Genomic DNA, 19,119 nt, shown 5'->3' with positions numbered 1-19,119 from the left:
GGTGGAAGTCATATATATACATAATTATAGAAAATTAAAATTTTAAAATTACCCCATCCTCGCCTTCCAACATCTCTTCGCTTTCTTCAACAGTTTGAACACCTTCCCGGACGGTTCCAGTGGTTGCAGGAGGGCCCATACATTCCCCACCACTTCCTTCCTGTGCAGTCGCTTCAGCTTCATCGGCAGCTCCACTCACTGTAATTGTTGGTAGTTCAACTAAAATGAAAATTTAGAAAATGCAAGAAACAAAATGGAGAAATATTTTAATAAAAGCTATTTTCAATGTTTTTTAAAAATCACCTATAGGAGCTGCTTCTTGGGGCGAAGCTTGTAAAGGTGTACTCGGAACACTTCTTCCGGTACTATTATCATCGGTGTTGGAGAATTCTAATGTTTGTTCAGGAATAATTTCGGTCGAACTAGAATTACTTGGCGGGGCTGATTCGCTGAAAGTGAATCGACCACTTGTTGGCACATGGGGTGAACTGACTGCTTCACCAAAACCATCGGATCTCCTAGGCACGAACAGAGTAGGAGTCGAAGGAACTATACCTAAAGAGTTTGAAAATTATACTTGCTCTGAAAGCGGCTTTGCAAATATTATTAAATATATTTGCTAAATTTAATTAACTTGTTTACAATAAAACATACCGTCATCCCCTCCTTCTTCAAGTCCATGAGGCAGTAATAAATGAGACTGCTGTTGTTGTCTTGAAAGTGGAGCTACAGGCCGTGTTCGCGAAAGTGCAGACATAGCAACTGAGATTGATGGGGATGCCTGCGACAGAATAATACCCGATGTCCCCCCTGTTGTGTAAAAATTTGTAGTGAGACTGTAATGTTTCTCTATCATTATTTTACAAAAAATAAATAGCAAATTATACATTTTTAGTAGTCCTTTGTTTTGTATTTTTAAAACAACTGCCACTGTCATTATTCAGCACAGTCAAAAATATTTTACAAATACTATAAATGTTTATTCACATGTAAAAGGTAACATTATCAAAGCAATCAACATTTTTTAAGATCAATTAATCTTTGAATGGAATTGTGATCGTTTTACTCATTTTTCTACTTAAGATCAATTAAAATTTTTATTGGTTTCATTACTACTTTTCGCTACAATATTTATAAAGTAGTAAGGAAGCTGAGAAATTATGAAAAAAATATATTTGGAAAATATTATCTTTAACATTTGCCAAGAAAATTAAAATCATTTTTAATTTTATGAAAATATATTTATGATAAAATGTTTAACATTGTTGAGGTACAAATGTCATTAATTAAAACTATCAATAACTATCTCCTTTTAAATAACTTTTATCACAATAATAAAAATTCAAATAAATTACTTGGAAAAATGTTTCTCACAATTATTTAATAAGTGAGTGAAATAGAAAATTACCGTAAAAAGTAATGAAGCATTAATAAACAATTAAAAAGTAAATTATCATTTACGAACCGTCAGCCCCACTACTGGTTGCTTCTGACTGGACTTGTTCAGAATTTTCTTCTTGTGGAGAGACTGCCTCTTGCATTGAATGTTCACTTTGATTCGGAACTTCGCTTGAATCATCTATGACTTCAACTTCATTTTCCCTTTCTTCCTCCTCTTCTATTTCTTGGCAATCGGCATCTTCATAATTTAACTCCTGTTCCTGAAAGATTGTAATAAGTATTTTAATTTTTGAAGTGAAATTTCTTAGATCGTAATAAAACGTAAAGACAACAAATTTCATCACGCCGCAGAAATTATAAAGACGGCTACATTCTGCAAAATTCGTAATACACTTTTTGATACATTTTATTATCTTTACCCATACTTTTCTATTCAACGAATTAATAACAACAGAAGTTGAAATGAATTAAGGAAATATAGACCATAATAGTATATTATGTACCAAGGGAAGGAAGCAGACTATTACAGACCAAGTGTGAATTGCGATCCGAGCCGCCTGACACTTCGGCTATTTGTTTATTTGATTGAGCGTCTATGTTAGTTGACAATTGTCAAACCAATCAGCTGTTAGAGTACAGTGTCGCTAACTCAATTTTTAGAGCTTGAATAGGTATTAGAAATAGATATACGTGAATTAGTCAGTGTATTTTTAAAAATATAAGATAAAAAGAAATTAAGACAAAATATAATGAAAAATAATAGAAACCAATTTATTAGAATAAAAAATNTTGTAAAATAACTCAAATGTTTACAAAAGAATACGAATTTGTAAGAATTTTTGTTAGATATATTTAAATATACATTAGACTCAAAATTGAAAAATGAATGGTTTGTATTAAAAATAAAGAAACAAAGATATTGATAAAAGTTTAAAAATTATAATTTCTGCTTATAATTTTGGCAAGCTTCAAAATTATGTCACGTCTGACAACACTTCTTACACGATGGCAGTAATATTTGTTAAAACGCATGCTTATGTATCGCACGCATGCTTTTAAATTAAAATTTCTGCCTATACGCATGGAAAAGAGCTACTTTCGTTTATGTATATAAGATAGGAAAATCGAACTTTCTGCAGTAGTACGATAAAAATATAATTTAACAAGATTCTTGTTTGGGTAAAAAAAATAAAATAAAAAGTTTTTGTCCTGTAAATTATGTTTGGAAAGCATTATTATTATCATTTAGAAAAAAGGAACAGATCGATACACAAATTCTGGTACACTTTTTGAATTTTAGTAATTGGAATGTCTGAGTAGAATAAGACATACATACATTAGCTCAAGTAACTAGGTTTACGATTAGAGTGTTTATAAGCAATTGAATCTATTCTTTAGCCTGCGTGATGCCAAATGACATCGTAACAACATTGCAATGCTTTATGAAGATTTTTAACAGTCTTACCGTATCCATAAAACCATCAGTGTCAGCATCATCTGGCTCTTCTTCGCCTTCTCCTTCATCCGGTCCTTCACCTTCTTCGTCGCTTTCCACAACTATTACCGCATCATTATCCTCTTCGTGGTCCCTCTGGCTGCTAGTTGGTACCTGGTACTCTACCTCAACACCGCTGTCACTCACTTGTGACTGTTGCGACTGGAAATTTTCAGTTCCTGTCTATAATAACATAAAAATGCATTTGTACAGACAATTACTTTCTTTCCATAAGATACGAAATTTAAAAAAAAAAAATAATCACTGACTATTACATGTTTCTGTAATTTAATTTATACTAACCTGTATTCGACTGCGTTTTAATTGTTGTGGTGTTTTGCCTTGTTCCTCAGCTTGGCAACCAGTTTCAGTGTCAGCTTCGCGTGGTCTCTTTAGACTAGCCTGGGTCGTCGTAACCGTATTCGAACTACTACTGCTACTTGTGCCAGACTCCTGAGTTAAATTGTTACTGGGGGGTTCGATACGAGGTAAAACCAGTGCTACTGCTTGTTGTTGAGGTGCCGGCTGAACCTTTAAAAAAAGACAGAATGCAACGTCAATAGGTTATCAACAGTAAACATGCGGCTAATCTGTAAGATTCGGCAGTTTAGAATGAGACTAGGAAACTACGAAAGCAACGTTTTTATTAGCAGCTAACTAAACGTTATAAGTAAACATTGAATATAATTTGAATTGAAACAGTTAGTTATTGAGTTATTTTTTTAAGTTTTTATGTCATATACATTAATATAATAAGAAGAATTAACTCATATTAATCTTCCTCTTTTGAACATTTTATAATATTACAAGAAAAAATGATAAACTTGAATAATATTGTCAGTGTCAACATGATTAATATCTTTACTGACTCTCTAGATAAGACCCTTTGGGGCGATGGTCTTTTAGCCCCATATGGTTGATATCAATCTGAGCAGTTGAAAACCGAAACCTTCTTCATGGACAGGCGATGGAAGGCTATCAGACCTTCTAACCGTTATGACGAGCTTTAGCGGCACTAACGGGAAAACTACATTTACTTTTAATATATACATATATTAACTAGTTGGTAGGCAGTGCGAATTATTCGCACGTTGTTTTTTTTTTAATTCATTGATTGATTTAACAGTTTGCTTAATTTAGTTTTTTGTCTTTTTAATTTTTTCAAGTGGCATTGCCGAATCCCTGGCATCCCGAAACCCAAATATGTCTAATAATTTTTCAATATTATTCAATTAAGACTATAAATCCCGTCACTGTTTCTTTTAACATTGATATTGAAATATCGACCGATTATTCCGAATTTGAAATCTCAAAGCTATTTTCTTGTTTATTCTAATTTTATACGATGTTCATTTTCAAATAATATCGTTTACTCGTTTATAGATGTTTCTTCAAGTTCTCCTTCTTTGCTTAAAACTATATCCCGACTAATCTTTATTCGCCTGTATGTAAATATAATAACTTATACGTTTTTGATTCTTCCGAATATCCCATAAATATTAAATTTTGAGTCTTTTTATTAAATTTATCACCGTGATGTTCTTTTGGAATATGACTGTGAACCTTACTTCCAAAAACATGTAAATCCGAAATATTTGGTATTTTGTTGTACCATAATTCCAACGGTGTTTGCGTTTTTGCTCTTGTAGCTCTAACGCTCTAACCTATTCTGTAAATAGCCGTTATAATCGCATCACCCCAAAATTTGTTTGGTAAGTCTGTATTTAAATCAATTTTATTTTTTTTAACTGATTTTCCATTAATTCAATAAATTCCTTTATAAATTTGTCTGCCTTGGAGCAACCTTTCTTGCGTACTTCGATGAAAATTTTCAATAGCGTCGAATTCGTTCTGTTTCTGTCGATTTTCAGTAACATTTGACTTGTTAGGATTATTGGCAGCCGATGGAGAGCTTTCCAACGATATATCGTTTAAGGTTATTCGCGGTGGGTGAAACTTCCAAAATTGTAGAATATTCGATTGAATTCTCTAAAACTTCACCTTCTTTCTCTTCTATCCTCTATCTTATTTAATCCTCTTCTATACCAAATGTCGTGTAACACCTTCCGCACTATTAATTTATTTAACTAATTACTCATCAACACCAATATTATTAATTAATGACTAATATTGCTTCTTCACTCATATTTCGCCTTTATTGCTTCGTAACTGAAACTAAACTGTTTAGTACAACCTAGCAGCAACCATTTATAGAGGCTAAAAAGTTTAGTAAATGTAGATTCTAGAAATTCTGATTTTTGTTATTTGTACAATCTAGGCAACTCACTACAGGCTGCTTAACGCTTCTTCACGTATGGTGGGCTGCCTACACGTGACAATATATAGTTGTACCAGTTAATAACTTTAAACGTTTTACATTAGCCGAAACGTTGCAAACAAATATAATTATATTAATAAAATTTGGTAATTTTTATTGTTGCAGCAAAACCATTATCCAATGCACCTCTATTACAAACTACACTATCACTTTTTACTTTGATAGAGGTACGTCATAAAGTACTATCAAGTAGATAGTAATTTCCACTAGTTCATTTGTACTACACGGAAAGATTTAGTGCGGGAATAGTGAATAGTAACAGAGTACGGATACTTTCCGAATTACATAGCGGATACGCATAACGAATACTTATATCCGAATACTGACGTATTTGAATACTACCCAACTCTGAAAAGTTTTACTTCAAAAATAACTGAAATGGATGTAATAAAAAACAATCAAACTGTCAACCTGAATGCCTCCATCTTCGTCTTCAGCATCTTGAGAAGATTGTGTAGGAGGTACAGCAACTTGTCTAGGTCCTACCACAGCGGCTGAACTGGTAGCTGGCATGTATTCTGTATGGGAACTAGTGGGACTACTTGACATTGCTTCTACAGTACCAGGACCAGTTGTGTGAACCTAGAAATGAGTTGGTTTCAAATATTCGTCTCTTTAATCTTCAGAGTTCATTTAAATTTTTTGAGTTAAAAATAATGCGACATTAGATAAATAATTTTAACGTTAATAAAACAAATAAGACACAGTTATGTCCCTGAACCTATGTGCTTGAGATGTTACCGTGAGAACGACGGATTTCGTATTTTACTGATTATGTATTTTTACGATCAGTACTTATTGCATCTTTCTAATATGTAATAATAAAATTGTCACTTCTTATTAGTTTCCAGATTAGAGAAGTCGCTTGCTTCAACTTTAAGCCTTTCTGCAGTTAATTAATAAAATAATTGTTTTTAAAAATAAATTTTCATTAATTGAAAAAATAATTACACAAAGCTTCTAATTTCACAAATATTCTCTAATAATAATTGAAAAAGTGAAAAGTGTGCTGTGAAAATAAAAACCGTAGAACGTGTGGAAACATGTTTAAGAGAAACATTTAATTTGACAGCTTTTATTCCAAATGTATTCCAAAATATACTGGTTTGGAAAACAACTTGCGTTTAAGCACTACACAAATCGAACCAGAAAATCTATACGATACCAGTCGTACGACACAGCGGCAGGCGACACTATGTTTGAACAAGTCATTTCATACCGACTTAAAATCATAATAATAATAGTTTCTTCTCCCTACTACACTACACAGCTATGAACGTCAGCTGCTACAGTAGCGGTGGAGTTAAAGGTGACAGCATACGAAAGTGATCAGAAAAAAATACTGATCGAGTGATTTCATACCATGCCAATATTTTTAATTTTTCAGATCGTTTCCAACTAGAAAATAACAACTGTCTTGAAGTGGAGGGATTATATATGGTGTATGATCGTAATTTTTTAGCTAAAAATGTATTTCATAACATATTTTTTTACAGCTGAATCTTCATACTTATACAAAAATATAAACAATCGTCCGCTGTATTTTTAATTAGGCTAAAACCGTCAGTCAGCGACAAACATGCTGCGCGCTCAGTCAATTTAAGCGTTGCATAATTACTTTTGCAAATAAACTGACGATCTTTACACCAACAAACATTTATCTGACGATGAGTTTAATTTTTACTATTAATAGAATTACAAACTTCCCAGTATATAGCGAAGTTATTGTAATGGGTCCGATCATAAAAATCGCGGTTTTTAACATATTGTTACATATTTAGATACTTTTTTGCACTGTTACTACTTTTATTTAACCATTTTCTGTTTAAATTATACTTCAATTCCATGTCCTTGAAGAAGGTCCAATCCAATGATGTCGGTCACCAATACCCAACTATATAAGATCGCATTTTCAATTTTAATTTCGACGTTGCATTCTTTACGGATTGGTGAAGTTTCCCCAGTAGCTGTAGTCAAAATCGGTCTTCTGGCCAAAGGTCGAATTCGTCATTTCGATATCACATTAAGGCAAACGATAGTGTTGGATGCCCCAGCATCGATAACCGTTCTAGCATTGGGCTGATCTATAAATAATGAGTTAGCGTCGTCCAGTCTTGAAATGATGACTTCTTCGGGGGCTTGGTGAGGGTAAGCCAACTTGCGCCCCATAATGTTGGCTGACATTAACTTTCCGACTGCCGTGTTTTGTTTGAAGGGCACTCTCGACTGATGTGCTCCATTTTTCTGTAATTCCAGCACTTCAGACGATCACTGTAGTTCTAGTAATCTCGAGTAAAATGACCCATTCTTCCACATTCCATTTTTGATTCCATTCCCCCGTGTTTCTAGCAGTGGCTTTCTTGACATTGATTACGCATTCCCTGATTCCCCACATTTCGTAATTGTCTGGTCGTCAATTTCTACTTGTCGCGCTCGTGCATGATCCATGGAGGCTTGTACTGCCGCTTCAAACTCCAGGGCGTGTGACAGTGCTTCACTTGGAGTATTGTGTTGTGCTAATCGTAGGACTTGGTGTAGTTCGGCGCCCCTGATTCCATTGATAAATGTTTGTTCTGCTAGTTGGACTATGAATTGTTGAGGGACAGAGAGGTAGGCTAATCTCACGGGGTGCTCCATATTGGACTCAAATTGAGTCTCGTTACTTTTTTGGTTACTGCTCTTCAATTGGATCTGATGTACCTGCCGTAGATGTTTATCGGCGTACCTCATTTCTAGGCGGTTGACACGATGGTGGAAGTCATATGGTCATGTGGGCACTTGGGCATTTCTTGGAGTATATCCAACGCCTCTCCTCGTAAATAAATTATAAGTGCTGTTGCTTTATCTGAATCATTCCAGGAATTTGCCTCTGCAAATTGCTTCAGGTAAACAGACTACGAGATCTTTACATCATAAGTTGCAGGTGGAATTTTTGATGGCTTTGCACCAGGATCTTCAGGTCTTGAAGTAGAGGGTAGTCTTAGCCTTCAATTTCTTCTCTCATTTCTCTTATTTCTTCGCTCATTTTTTCCATCTTCTTTTTCATTATGATTTCCATTTTTTTCTATCTTCTTTAGTATTTATTGCTTCTTGCCAAGTTTTCTCGCAGCCGATGAAAATTTCTAGAAAGTTAGATGAACGCTCTGAAATATTCGATGGAATTTTTCAAAATTCTCATTCTTTTCCAACTCTTTTCAAATTCAATTCTCTTGTGTGTGTGTGGGCGTGCGCGCGCGCGCGCTGTATATATACTGTATATCTGTACTAACAGTTGGTGATTTGAGTCAGTTGCCTCCTGTACTGGAAAGTTATTCGTGTGAACCTAAAGGGTGGTACCAGTGATGCGACACACAGAGATAAAACCTACCCCACGACTTGTATTATATTTTAATTTCAGATAGTATTATGTCAATTTAATATAAAAAAAATAAGTTTTATGTGGTAACTGACAAGTTTTCATTACATTTTTCATATTTAATAAGGCTAAGACTTTGCTTTGCTAATTCTTAAATATCCAACTACCAAAATTAAATTTATCCGGTATAAAATTTCTGGTAAAAATGCAACGTTCCCTCCCGTACTAATAATTAAAATTTGTTTTCATTTATATTTATTGTTTTGTGATAAACAGAATAAATAAATAAAATAATAAGAGAAATAAATATAGTAAATATGTCAATTGACCATGGTCCGCGTGCGAATCGTACACCTTATTCTAGCCCCAGTTATATAAAAGATTTCCACTCCTGCTTTATATAGTCGGACAGTTTGAGATTTGTATAATGAATAGATTTCTTACTTGTTGTTGAGGAGGCACAATAACTGCACTCGGCCCCTGGCTAGTTGATGGTCCTTGGCTAGTCGGCAAAACAGCTACAGTGCGCAATTGCATAGACATGGGTCGTATACTAGCTAAAGGGGTTTCGGTGCCACTTCGCCATGGTTGTATAGGTACTGACTGGGTTTGTATATTCGTAGAATGGCCTAAAATAATTTTCATGGTTAATGAACATTACAAAAATCAATTTAAAATTATTAAAAGAATAAGGGATCATCTTGTAGAAGATTACTGAAACATTTTTAATGAAATTTTAAAGTAGGCTGTCTTTATGAGTTGTTATTTAAGTAAATTTTTATTCATTGCCTGAAGAACATGAATCGACTTAAAAAAAAAAGTTCATTACCTGCCATTGGTTTGATATTAGCAGTAGGTGGCTCGTTCATCGACTTTTCTGATGGCCCTGAACTTGTACTCGGTTTCGACCCTTGTTGTCCAAGCTGCCGTTGTAATTGGTTAATTTTCTGCACCAATGCATCGATTTCGCCTTGCATTTTTTCTTTTTCTTGTTGTTTTTCATTTAACGCCTCTTCTTTTTCTTTTTCTAAGCGTTCGATTTCAGCCTCAAGCTCTGCAGTTTTAGTAGCTGATACATCTGTCGCAGATGCCGCAGACGATTGCTGATTTACACTGTCCGTTGCCGATGCAGTAGAAGCTTTTGGACGACCTAATTCTGCTTTAAGGCTGCTATTTTGTTCTGTAAGTGCCATAATACGGTCTTTAGCATTTTTAAATAATGTCTTGAAACGCTCTTCCTTATCCAAAGTTGTCTGTTTAAGGTTTTCAATTTCTCGCTTATAATTTTCGTTTTCTTCAGTAGCAGAAGCAACTTTTTGATTAAGTTCGTTAACACGTTCGTTATGAGCCAATTCTATTCGTGATATTCGTTCCTCAAATTCATTTCGGGTCTTTTCTTCACGCTCGGCTTGATTACTGGCATTTTCCGAAGTGACAGTTTCGGTTTGTTGTTTAAGAATTTCAATTTCTTTAAGCTGGTCTTCCCACTGTTGTTTATACCTCTTCGCAATCCTCTTAACAGCTGTAAGATTATTTTTGAGATCAGATATCGTAACATCTTTACCTGCAGTTTCTTCAGTCAGGAGGCGATTATCTTCAGACAATTTAGAGTACATTTCCTTTGTCTGCTCTAGTTCACGAGTAGCTTGATTCATATGATCCTTTAGTTGGTTGAATTCAGAGCGCAACTTTTCTATGTCATCATTAAGTTGAGTGTTTTGAGCTCGTTGATTACGTAATTGTTCTTCAAGCCGTGCTTTTTCTTGTTTAATAGTACTAAGCTCATCATTGAGTTTGGCAGTGTTACCTCGCTCCATAGTTAATTGTTTAGCGAGATTTTCACGCTCAGTTTGCAGTTTTTTCCAATCTTCAGGACTTGTTCTATTTGATTTTTCAATGAGCATATTAGCCCGTTGTCGCCATCTTGTCGCTTCACCTCTTAGTGTAACATTTTCGGTTTGCATAGATTCCGCTTTAAGAGTTAATTCACGGTTTTTCTCCTGAAGAGGAATTAACTGTTCTTCCAAATTCCCACATCGTTTTTTCAAATCTTCAATTTGGGCGAGTAAATTATCTCGTTCTACTCTAAGGCTCCTGTTGCTATCTGTGATAGCATTAAGCGTTTCGATTTTACGCAACACTTCCTCGTGTTTTGCAACCGTTATTACAGCTACTTCAGATTTTTCGTGTTGTGCAGCACACATAGCGCGCGTTTCTTCGAATTTCTTAGTTAGTGTCTCTAACTCGGATTTATAGCGGCATCGTTCCGCTTCAAGAATCTCGCACTTACTTACCGCTATGTCTTTTTCTTGGCGAAGGTATTTGATAATTTTCAGAAGTTGTTCGGATGATCTAACGTCATTTTCCGTAAAAGATCGGTTAAAACTAGAGTCAGCACCTAGCACAATAGAAAATAAATGTGTCTTTTTATATTACTTAAAACAATAAAACTTACCTTCATTCGAACTCTCTGTGATCTGTGCCTGCAATATAGACAATTGCGTGTTAAGAGCTTGTATTTGGTCAAGTAAAAGTGTATTCTGTGCTTCCATGTCATTGAATCGTGTTTCAAGCTCCTCTTTTTCTTTTTTAAAGAGAGCCTCACGTGTTTCCCAACTTTTCTTATTTGCAGCAAGTGCTTCAAGTGCTTCATCTCGTGCATGTTTTAGTTCACTAATCTCAGTTACACTCTTTGCTAATTCTTCCTTTACATTAGTTAGAAGATGCAAATCATCGGAATGAAGCATCATTTCACGAGCATACTTATTTTCTGCCTGCTCTAGACTTTCCGTTAGATTTCGAACAGAATCTTGTGATTCTTGCAATTTCTCTTTAAGTTCTGTAAGATCTTCATTTGCAATGCGCAGTAATTCTTCTGATTTCGCCAATTTCCCTCGAAGATCTAACGAGACACCATCTTGTCCATCAGACTGTATGGATAACTCTCCTTGAAGTAGAGAGCATTTCTCCTCCAGATCTTTGATTTTTTCTAGTTGTCTTTTAATATTGTCATTTGATTGTACTTTATATGCTTCAGCTTGTTCCATAAACTCTTTCAATTGGCGTTCCGCGCTTTCAGCAACATTGGAATGTTGTTCAACGGCTTCTTTAGCGTTCTTGAGTTGTTGCCGTAATGTATCGATTTCGGCTTGATTATCGCTGAGCATTTTTTCTAATTGGCGCGTTTTTTTTATGTCTAAACCACCGCTGCCAACAGACTCGGAAAAGCTTGAAACAAGAGATGTTTTTAATTTTTTTGTTAGTTCTTCGATCTGAACCGATTTGGCAATAAGATCTTCTCGAGTTTCGGTGAGTTCTTTACGCAATTTCCCTGCTTGTTGCTTTTCTTCTTCAAGCCGCTGTTGAGCGTCATGGGTCTGTTTTTCCAAATGAACACTTAGTTCACGGAAGCGATCCTGTTCCTCAACTAAGCGACGTCGCAATGCAGCACATTCACGGTGAGCTTCATCTAGACGCTCTTCAAGTCTGATTCGACTCTCAGCTTCATTTCTGGAAAAGAAAGGATTCAGGTTAAAATTATGTAACATAGAAATCAATATTAAATTCGTCCATCTTACGTCCAAATTTGAAAACATTCTGCTAACTGTGCAGGCGAAGCATATATGTATTGGATTGTTTTTCAAACTTCTTGACATTAATTATTATTTTATATCAATTTTATTGATACAGCATACAATTGCTTTGTTTGGTTTCTATTTTACGTATTTACGTATAGTGCGAATTTTCTAGTGTGTAACCACAATTTTCATAAACCTGTTTATACACAGGAGGTAACTGACACATCTTTTTTAATGAAATATTCTGTATATCTTCAGATATTTGAAATTCACTTTTTTTTTGATATCGAAAATACGTAATTGACATATATTTAGATAAATAATACTGGGGACAATTATAAAAAATAAAGTAGAAGTTTAATTATGACATGAGTTTCTTATGTGGAAGTGGCAGGTCTTGAAAAAGTATTTAAAAAAAACCTGACTACAAATTAGTCATCATCATAAAGTCGTCAGTCTTAAGAGTAGTTGAACACGTATCTCTACCCTTTCCTATCCTGAGCTAATCTTTGTATTTCCCTAAAACTAGAATATCCTACTTCTGTATCTAATTCTAATATGTCTCTGACTAGCTCTTCATGTCTGAGAAGGTGCCCTACCAACCTATCTTGCCTATTTCTTATTCACTTCCACAGAGTTCCGTTCTCTTATTTTTTCTAATATCTCTTCATTTCTAACCTTCTCTATCTATGGTATCCTCATCATTCAACTGTAACACCACACTTCGGACGCTTCTAACTTTTTTTTTCCGCCGTCCATGTTTTGCACCCGTACAGCATCGCACCCCAAAAAATAAACCGTTAACAATCCTTTTCGAATTCCTAAGTTAACCGTTCGCAAACATAAAAGTGACTTCTTTTTATTGAAGGCGACTCTATCTAACTTCCTAGTTACCGAAAATCAGCCACTTCTAATTTTTCGTCTCCTATCTTTATATTCGCTCTTTCCCTACTTTTTCTTCTCTTGCATGCCAGTATTTTTGTTTCAATTTTATTTATTTTCATACAGTACTATTTTGTCAATACCGATTCCATTTTAACTGAAGATACCTCTAAGTCCTCCTTATTAGAAGCTAATATTACTATACCATCCGCAAATCTAAGCATACCAATCTTTTGCCCTTGTATATCTATCCCTACAGTTATACTGTTTTAAATGATCTTGATTGCGTCTTCAATGCATAGATTAAAAACTAGCAGTGACAGTGTGTATCCTTGCCTGACTTCCTTCCTAATGTTTACTTCTCTGCTCCAGCTCTGTAACTGTATGCAAACTAAGTATCACTCTTCGACCTCTGTAACTCATCCCTACTTTTTTAAGTATATTTAACATCTTGTCCCATTTAACATTGTCAAAAGCTTTTTCTAAATCTACGAATCCTATGTACGCACTCTTCCCTTGTTCTATAGTTTTCTCTATTGTTACCAGTAAAACTAGAAAGGCCTCCCGCGTTCCTCTATTCTAAAACCAAATTGATCTTTCCATAATAGTTCTTCCGCCCTTTTCTCCATCCTTCTCTGTACTAGTTAACATTTTTGATGCATGGGAAGTTAAGCTAATTTACGTTACAGTATTACAAAACCCCCTCTATAAACAATCAATTGTTTACATAAATTGTTTTTGCTGTTAAACAATGTCTTTCTAATTACAAAGCCTACTATTTCCACGTAAGAGTTATGATGCAAGTCAGCATATACTTTATGATTTATAATTTTCTCCATTATTACTTATCTGAACATACAATTGTAGATTTTCAAAATAAAAAAAGAGGAAATGACATATTTTTGAAAGTATGCAGTGTTCACTATTATTCATTTTTTTAAAAATTAGTAGAACATTAATTCACCGTTTTAACTTTACTCAAAACCATAGCTAGGCAGTTCAGAAATTAACAACAAAAAATGGCATTCCATTAAAAAAAAAACAGTTATGCCAGTTCGAAGTAATTTATTTTGGAAGTGGTAGATTTCAATGAATTTGAAAAGAACTTGTTTGCGTTAATAGTGGAAATGGTAGGCTATACGTACTTTCGTTTCGAAGATATTCAAAATGGCGCAGAGCATTGCAACAGCCTATTTATTAATTTATTTCAAATTTTATGGAAATTAGTGCATTTAAACATAATATATGGTTAACAAAGTGGAATTTAAATTTAACGAAGAATTCAAAAATGTAATAATAAACGGAGCATTCTGTATAATCGAAAATAATTTTAGAATATGAATACAACATACGTTAAAAATTAAATGATGGCGTCCTCTGGGGTAAAGCACTCCGGACGTAAACTAGTCCCCCATTCGGATGTCCGGGCGGGGATTACCTCGGGGGATGTTATTAATAAGTGCAATAGGGATAGGTGCAATATTTCACGAGTCGGAGCGTGGAATGTTAGTACAATGAGGCAAGTAGAAAAATTAGACAATTTAAAAGTAGAGATGGATAGATTAGAATTAAATATAGTAGGTATTAGTGAAGTCCATTGGCCCGAAGATGGAGACTTCTGGAGTGTAGTTTATGCAGATATAGAAGACGTGTTATGTTTAGTGAAAGGACAGGAAAACCTAATAGTTTTAGCAGATTTCATTGCAGTAATAGGTGAAGGTAAAGTGGGTGCAATAACAGGTTCTTTTGGTTTAGGCAATAGAAATGATAGGGGAGGTAGGCTATACGTGGAAGATGCCAGGTGATTTAGGGAGATATCAGTTAAATTACATACTTGTTAGGCAAAGATTTAAAAATCAAGTGAAGGACTGTACGAGTTATCCAGGAGCAGATATAGATAGCGATCATAACTTAGTAGTTATGAAGACCAATCTTAAATTGAAAAAGAGGGAAGGTAGGAGACGTCTCGACTTAGAAAAGCTAAAATGTAACGTAACGCGTGATAGGCTAGGTAAAAGGACAAATGAAATACTAAAGGCGGCGGTACATAGAGACAGAATGGAACTGCATTAAAACGTGCCTAAAGTCAGCAGCTACAGATATACTAGGTCTTAAACAAAACGAAAGTAGAAAACCCTGGATAACAAATGAGATTGTAGGATTAATAGACGAGAGGCGGAAATACAAAAACACGACAGACAAAATAGGGGAAAAAAGATATAAAGCTATAAAGTGGGAAATAAGTGTAGGGCAGCTAAGGAACAGTGGATTGATAGGATGTGCAAAAAAGTAGAAGAAAAGTTTGAAGTGGGTAAAACCGATGAGGCGTATAATATAATTAAAATAAATTTTAGAGATGTAGGATACAGTAGTAATAATATGAGAAACGAGGCAGGGGTCATTTTGATAGAAAATGAGGAAAAGGGAGATAGGTGGAAAGAATATTTAGAGAACCTATACGCAGGCCCTGAGTTAGGAGATATATTAGAGAAGGAAGATAGTGTAGAGATAGAAGAGCTTGGTTATCCCATAATAAGAGAAGAGTTCGATGTAGCTTTAAAAAACTTAAAGAATAATAAGGCGCCAGGTGTACATGGGATACAGGGGGAAATTCTAAAACATGCGTATTTTTAAACTAGTTAGCCACATTTACGAGACGGGGAAAGTCCCAGAGGTTTATAAAGGGAACGTGGTAGTAACATTAAAGAGGAGCGCGGATAGGTGCGAGACATTTAGAATAATTAGCTTAATTTCCCATGCGTCAAAAATCTTAACTAGAATTGTACAGAGGAAAAAAAGGCGGAAGAATTATTAGGGGAAGATCAGTTTGGGTTTACCACAGAAGAAATAGAGAAACGCGGGAGAACATTATAGCTTTATGGGTGACAATAGAGAAAACGATAGAAAAAAGAAAGAGTGCCTACATAGGATTTGCAGATTTATAATAAGCTTTTGACAACGTTAAATGGAAGATGTTAAATATACTTAAAAATGTAGGGATGAGTTACAAAGATAGAAGAGTGATACTCAGTTTGTATAAAGAGCAACAGGCAGTTATAGAGCTAGGGTTGCAACGTAGAGAAGTAAATATTAGGATGAGTCAGACAGGGATGCACACTGTCACCGCTACTTTTTAATCTATACATCGAAGACGCGATCAACATCATTAAAGACGGTACAACTGTAGGGATAGATATACAGCGGCAAAAGATTAGAATGCTTAGATATGCAGATGATATAGCAGTATTACCATCTAGCAGGAGGACTTAGAGATAGCTTTAAATAAAATGGAAGCGGTACTGACAAAACAGTACTGTATGAAAATAAATACAAGTAAAACTAAAATACTGGTAGGCAAGGGAAGAAAAAATAGGGAAAGAGCGAATATAAAGATAGGAGACGAAAAATTAGAAGAAGTGGCTGATTTTAGATATCTAGGAAGTCAGATAAGTCAGGACGGAAGGAGTAGTAGGGATACAGAGGATAGCGCAAGGTCGTGTCGCCTTACTTAAAAAGAAGTCACTTCTATGCTCGCGAACGGTTGATTTAGAAATTCGAAAAAGGCTGTTAAAGGTGTATGTTTGGAGCGCGGCGTTGTACGGGTGCAAAACATGGACAGTGGGTGCGGCGGAATAGAAAAACTTAGAATCCTTCGAAATGTGGTGTAATGTAGGTGAATGAAGAGGATAACGTGGGTAGAAAAGGCTAGAAATGAAAATGTATTAGAAAGAATAGGAGAACAGAGGACTCTATGGAAGTCAATGAAAAATAGGCGACATAGGTTGGTAGGACACCTCAGGCATGAAGGTCTAGTCTGACATAGTAGAGGCATAAACAGGAGTTAGGAGGGGTAGAGGTAGACCTAGGTTAGATTACTGTTTGCAAATAGTTAAGGATATAAGTTGTTCTAGTTTTAGGGAAATGTGAAGTTTAGCTCAGGATAGGAAAGAGTGGAGGGACGTGTCCAACCAGTCTTAGGACTGACGACCTTATGATGATAATGATGAATACTTATATGGTATCACTATTGTAACCAACCCTTTTTTGATATCTTCGACTGTAAAGTAGTTATTGAAGAAACCCGCTCTAATTATATTTCTNTAACTTTACTCAAAACCATAGCTAGGCAGTTCAGAAATTAACAACAAAAAATGGCATTCCATTAAAAAAAAAACAGTTATGCCAGTTCGAAGTAATTTATTTTGGAAGTGGTAGATTTCAATGAATTTGAAAAGAACTTGTTTGCGTTAATAGTGGAAATAGTAGGCCATTTCTTCCACAAGCTATGTGTGAAAATAGTACCTAAGGCTATACGTACTTTCGTTTCGAAGATATTCAAAATGGCGCAGAGCATTGCAACAGCCTATTTATTAATTTATTTCAAATTTTATGGAAATTAGTGCATTTAAACATAATATATGGTTAACAAAGTGGAATTTAAATTTAACGAAGAATTCAAAAATGTAATAATAAACGGAGCATTCTGTATAATCGAAAATAATTTTAGAATATGAATACAATCATATGTTACCACTTTTGTAAAAAAAATTGTAGCTGTAAAGCAGTTATTGAAGAAACCCGCTCTAATTATATTTCTATAAATATTTCTTGAATCTTATATTTTCTGAATCTTATTCGTGAAAAATATGGATTCATGTAAGTTATTGTTATATCAAAATTTCTATGTTAAGTAACTTTGAGAAGATTGACTGTGACAGGTGCAAAGACGTATGACTATTTGTTGAGAGTTCTAATTATTTTTTTAAGGTAAAAAATCCTAAAATTAATAACTTCCACTCTTACCTTTCCAATGTAGCTTTTATTAGTTCGATATTCGATTGAAGTAGGTTTTGCGAATAGGCATCCCGCTTCAGTGCTTCCCGCTCTCGCGTTAGCCTCTCTTCTGCATCTCGAAGTAAAGCATTTTCTTTTTGCAAGTTTCCAAGAATCACTTCAGAGCTGGATAACTTTGTTTGTGCAGCTAACGTTTGTTCCCGTAGGTAATTAATCGCCTCTTCGTGCTTGATAATTGTTTCACTGTAGATTTTATTTTGTTTCTCGAGTTGCGCGATTTGATTTTTGTACACTTCGACATTTGATTTTATTATCTTGAATCGTTCATCATTTACATCTGACATAGATGCAAGTTTACAATTAGTGCGTGTGAGATCAGAAATTTCTTGCCGTTGTTTCTCGATCTGGTCAAGTAGAAGTTTCTCGTTGCATGCTTTTTCTTTACGATATGTTTCATGTTCTTCTTTTGAGACATCGAGAGCTTTTTTCAGTTTTTCTAATTGCGTTTCAAGTTCTTGAATTTTATCGTCAGCATTTGAATCATCATCGTTGGGCTTTGGACTCTGGAGACGATCAGAAACAAACGAACGTTCCAAATGCATAGGAACGTCATCAGTATTACCTGTAAATATCATTCTATTAATATGAATAATTATCCCGCACCGAAATAATTCTCACCTCTTAACGCCTGTGTGTAGAGATTTTTATACATGTCTCGTTGTCCAATAAGCATAGTTATCATTTTGTTTTGGCGTTCTTGATGTTCCAAAGAATCAGATTGAGCTTCTTGTAACGATTCGATTTTCATTTTCATTTTAGCAATGACAGCTGGATCAAAAGTTTCGGCTTCTTCTTGTTTTGCGCTGAGCTCGCGTACGAGTGCCAGAAGTCTCTGATTGTTACTCTGGAGTTCTGCTATATCGCTGAAAGTAACCAGACGTTTGGTAATAATGTCAGCAGAACTCACACTGTCACTCATATCCTGGTCTGTGGACGTAGATGAGGAACCGCCCCTCGACTGTTCAACTTCTCGCACCAAGTGACATACTTGACGGCCTAGATCCGCCAACTCCTTCTTTAGGCGACTGTTTTCTCGCTCAGCTAAACCTATAGAGTTAGTAAAATGTTTAAACGCTATTAACTGATATCCAGTTTTAAGTAATAACAAACGCGTTAAAAAGAAATACAAGCCTATATTCTGTAATCGAGATAAACAAATAATTCATCACATTTGAGTTGCAAATAATTAAAATTTTCTTATTTGTTGTGAGTTAAA

The 19,119-nt window shown here is 34.9% G+C and overlaps 1 protein-coding gene across 2 annotated transcripts in view; it reads right to left on the bottom strand.

Annotated features, from left to right (window-relative positions):
• The window catches only part of LOC108735916 (nucleoprotein TPR), a 28,334-nt gene that overhangs the window by 5,263 nt on the left and 3,952 nt on the right, over positions 1 to 19,119 (bottom strand). The window contains exons 5-16 of one of the 2 annotated variants that reach the window (XM_018468136.2): positions 18,522 to 18,950; positions 17,853 to 18,465; positions 11,045 to 12,099; positions 9,419 to 10,987; positions 9,034 to 9,218; positions 5,646 to 5,816; positions 3,200 to 3,427; positions 2,867 to 3,079; positions 1,466 to 1,661; positions 655 to 810; positions 304 to 555; positions 53 to 219 (exon numbers count right to left, since the gene is read on the bottom strand). In XM_018468136.2, the coding sequence (XP_018323638.1) occupies positions 53 to 219; positions 304 to 555; positions 655 to 810; positions 1,466 to 1,661; positions 2,867 to 3,079; positions 3,200 to 3,427; positions 5,646 to 5,816; positions 9,034 to 9,218; positions 9,419 to 10,987; positions 11,045 to 12,099; positions 17,853 to 18,465; positions 18,522 to 18,950 (5,234 nt within the window). The remainder of the gene's footprint in view (positions 1 to 52; positions 220 to 303; positions 556 to 654; positions 811 to 1,465; positions 1,662 to 2,866; positions 3,080 to 3,199; positions 3,428 to 5,645; positions 5,817 to 9,033; positions 9,219 to 9,418; positions 10,988 to 11,044; positions 12,100 to 17,852; positions 18,466 to 18,521; positions 18,951 to 19,119) is intronic. The other variant, XM_018468138.2, reaches the window with a different exon arrangement.

This window comes from Agrilus planipennis, unplaced genomic scaffold, assembly GCF_000699045.2.
Source record: "Agrilus planipennis isolate EAB-ADULT unplaced genomic scaffold, Apla_2.0 scaffold95, whole genome shotgun sequence".
NCBI classification, from domain to species: domain Eukaryota; kingdom Metazoa; phylum Arthropoda; class Insecta; order Coleoptera; family Buprestidae; genus Agrilus; species Agrilus planipennis.
The sequence above is the reverse complement of the archived record's forward strand: the minus strand, read 5'-3'. Positions and strand labels throughout refer to the sequence as shown.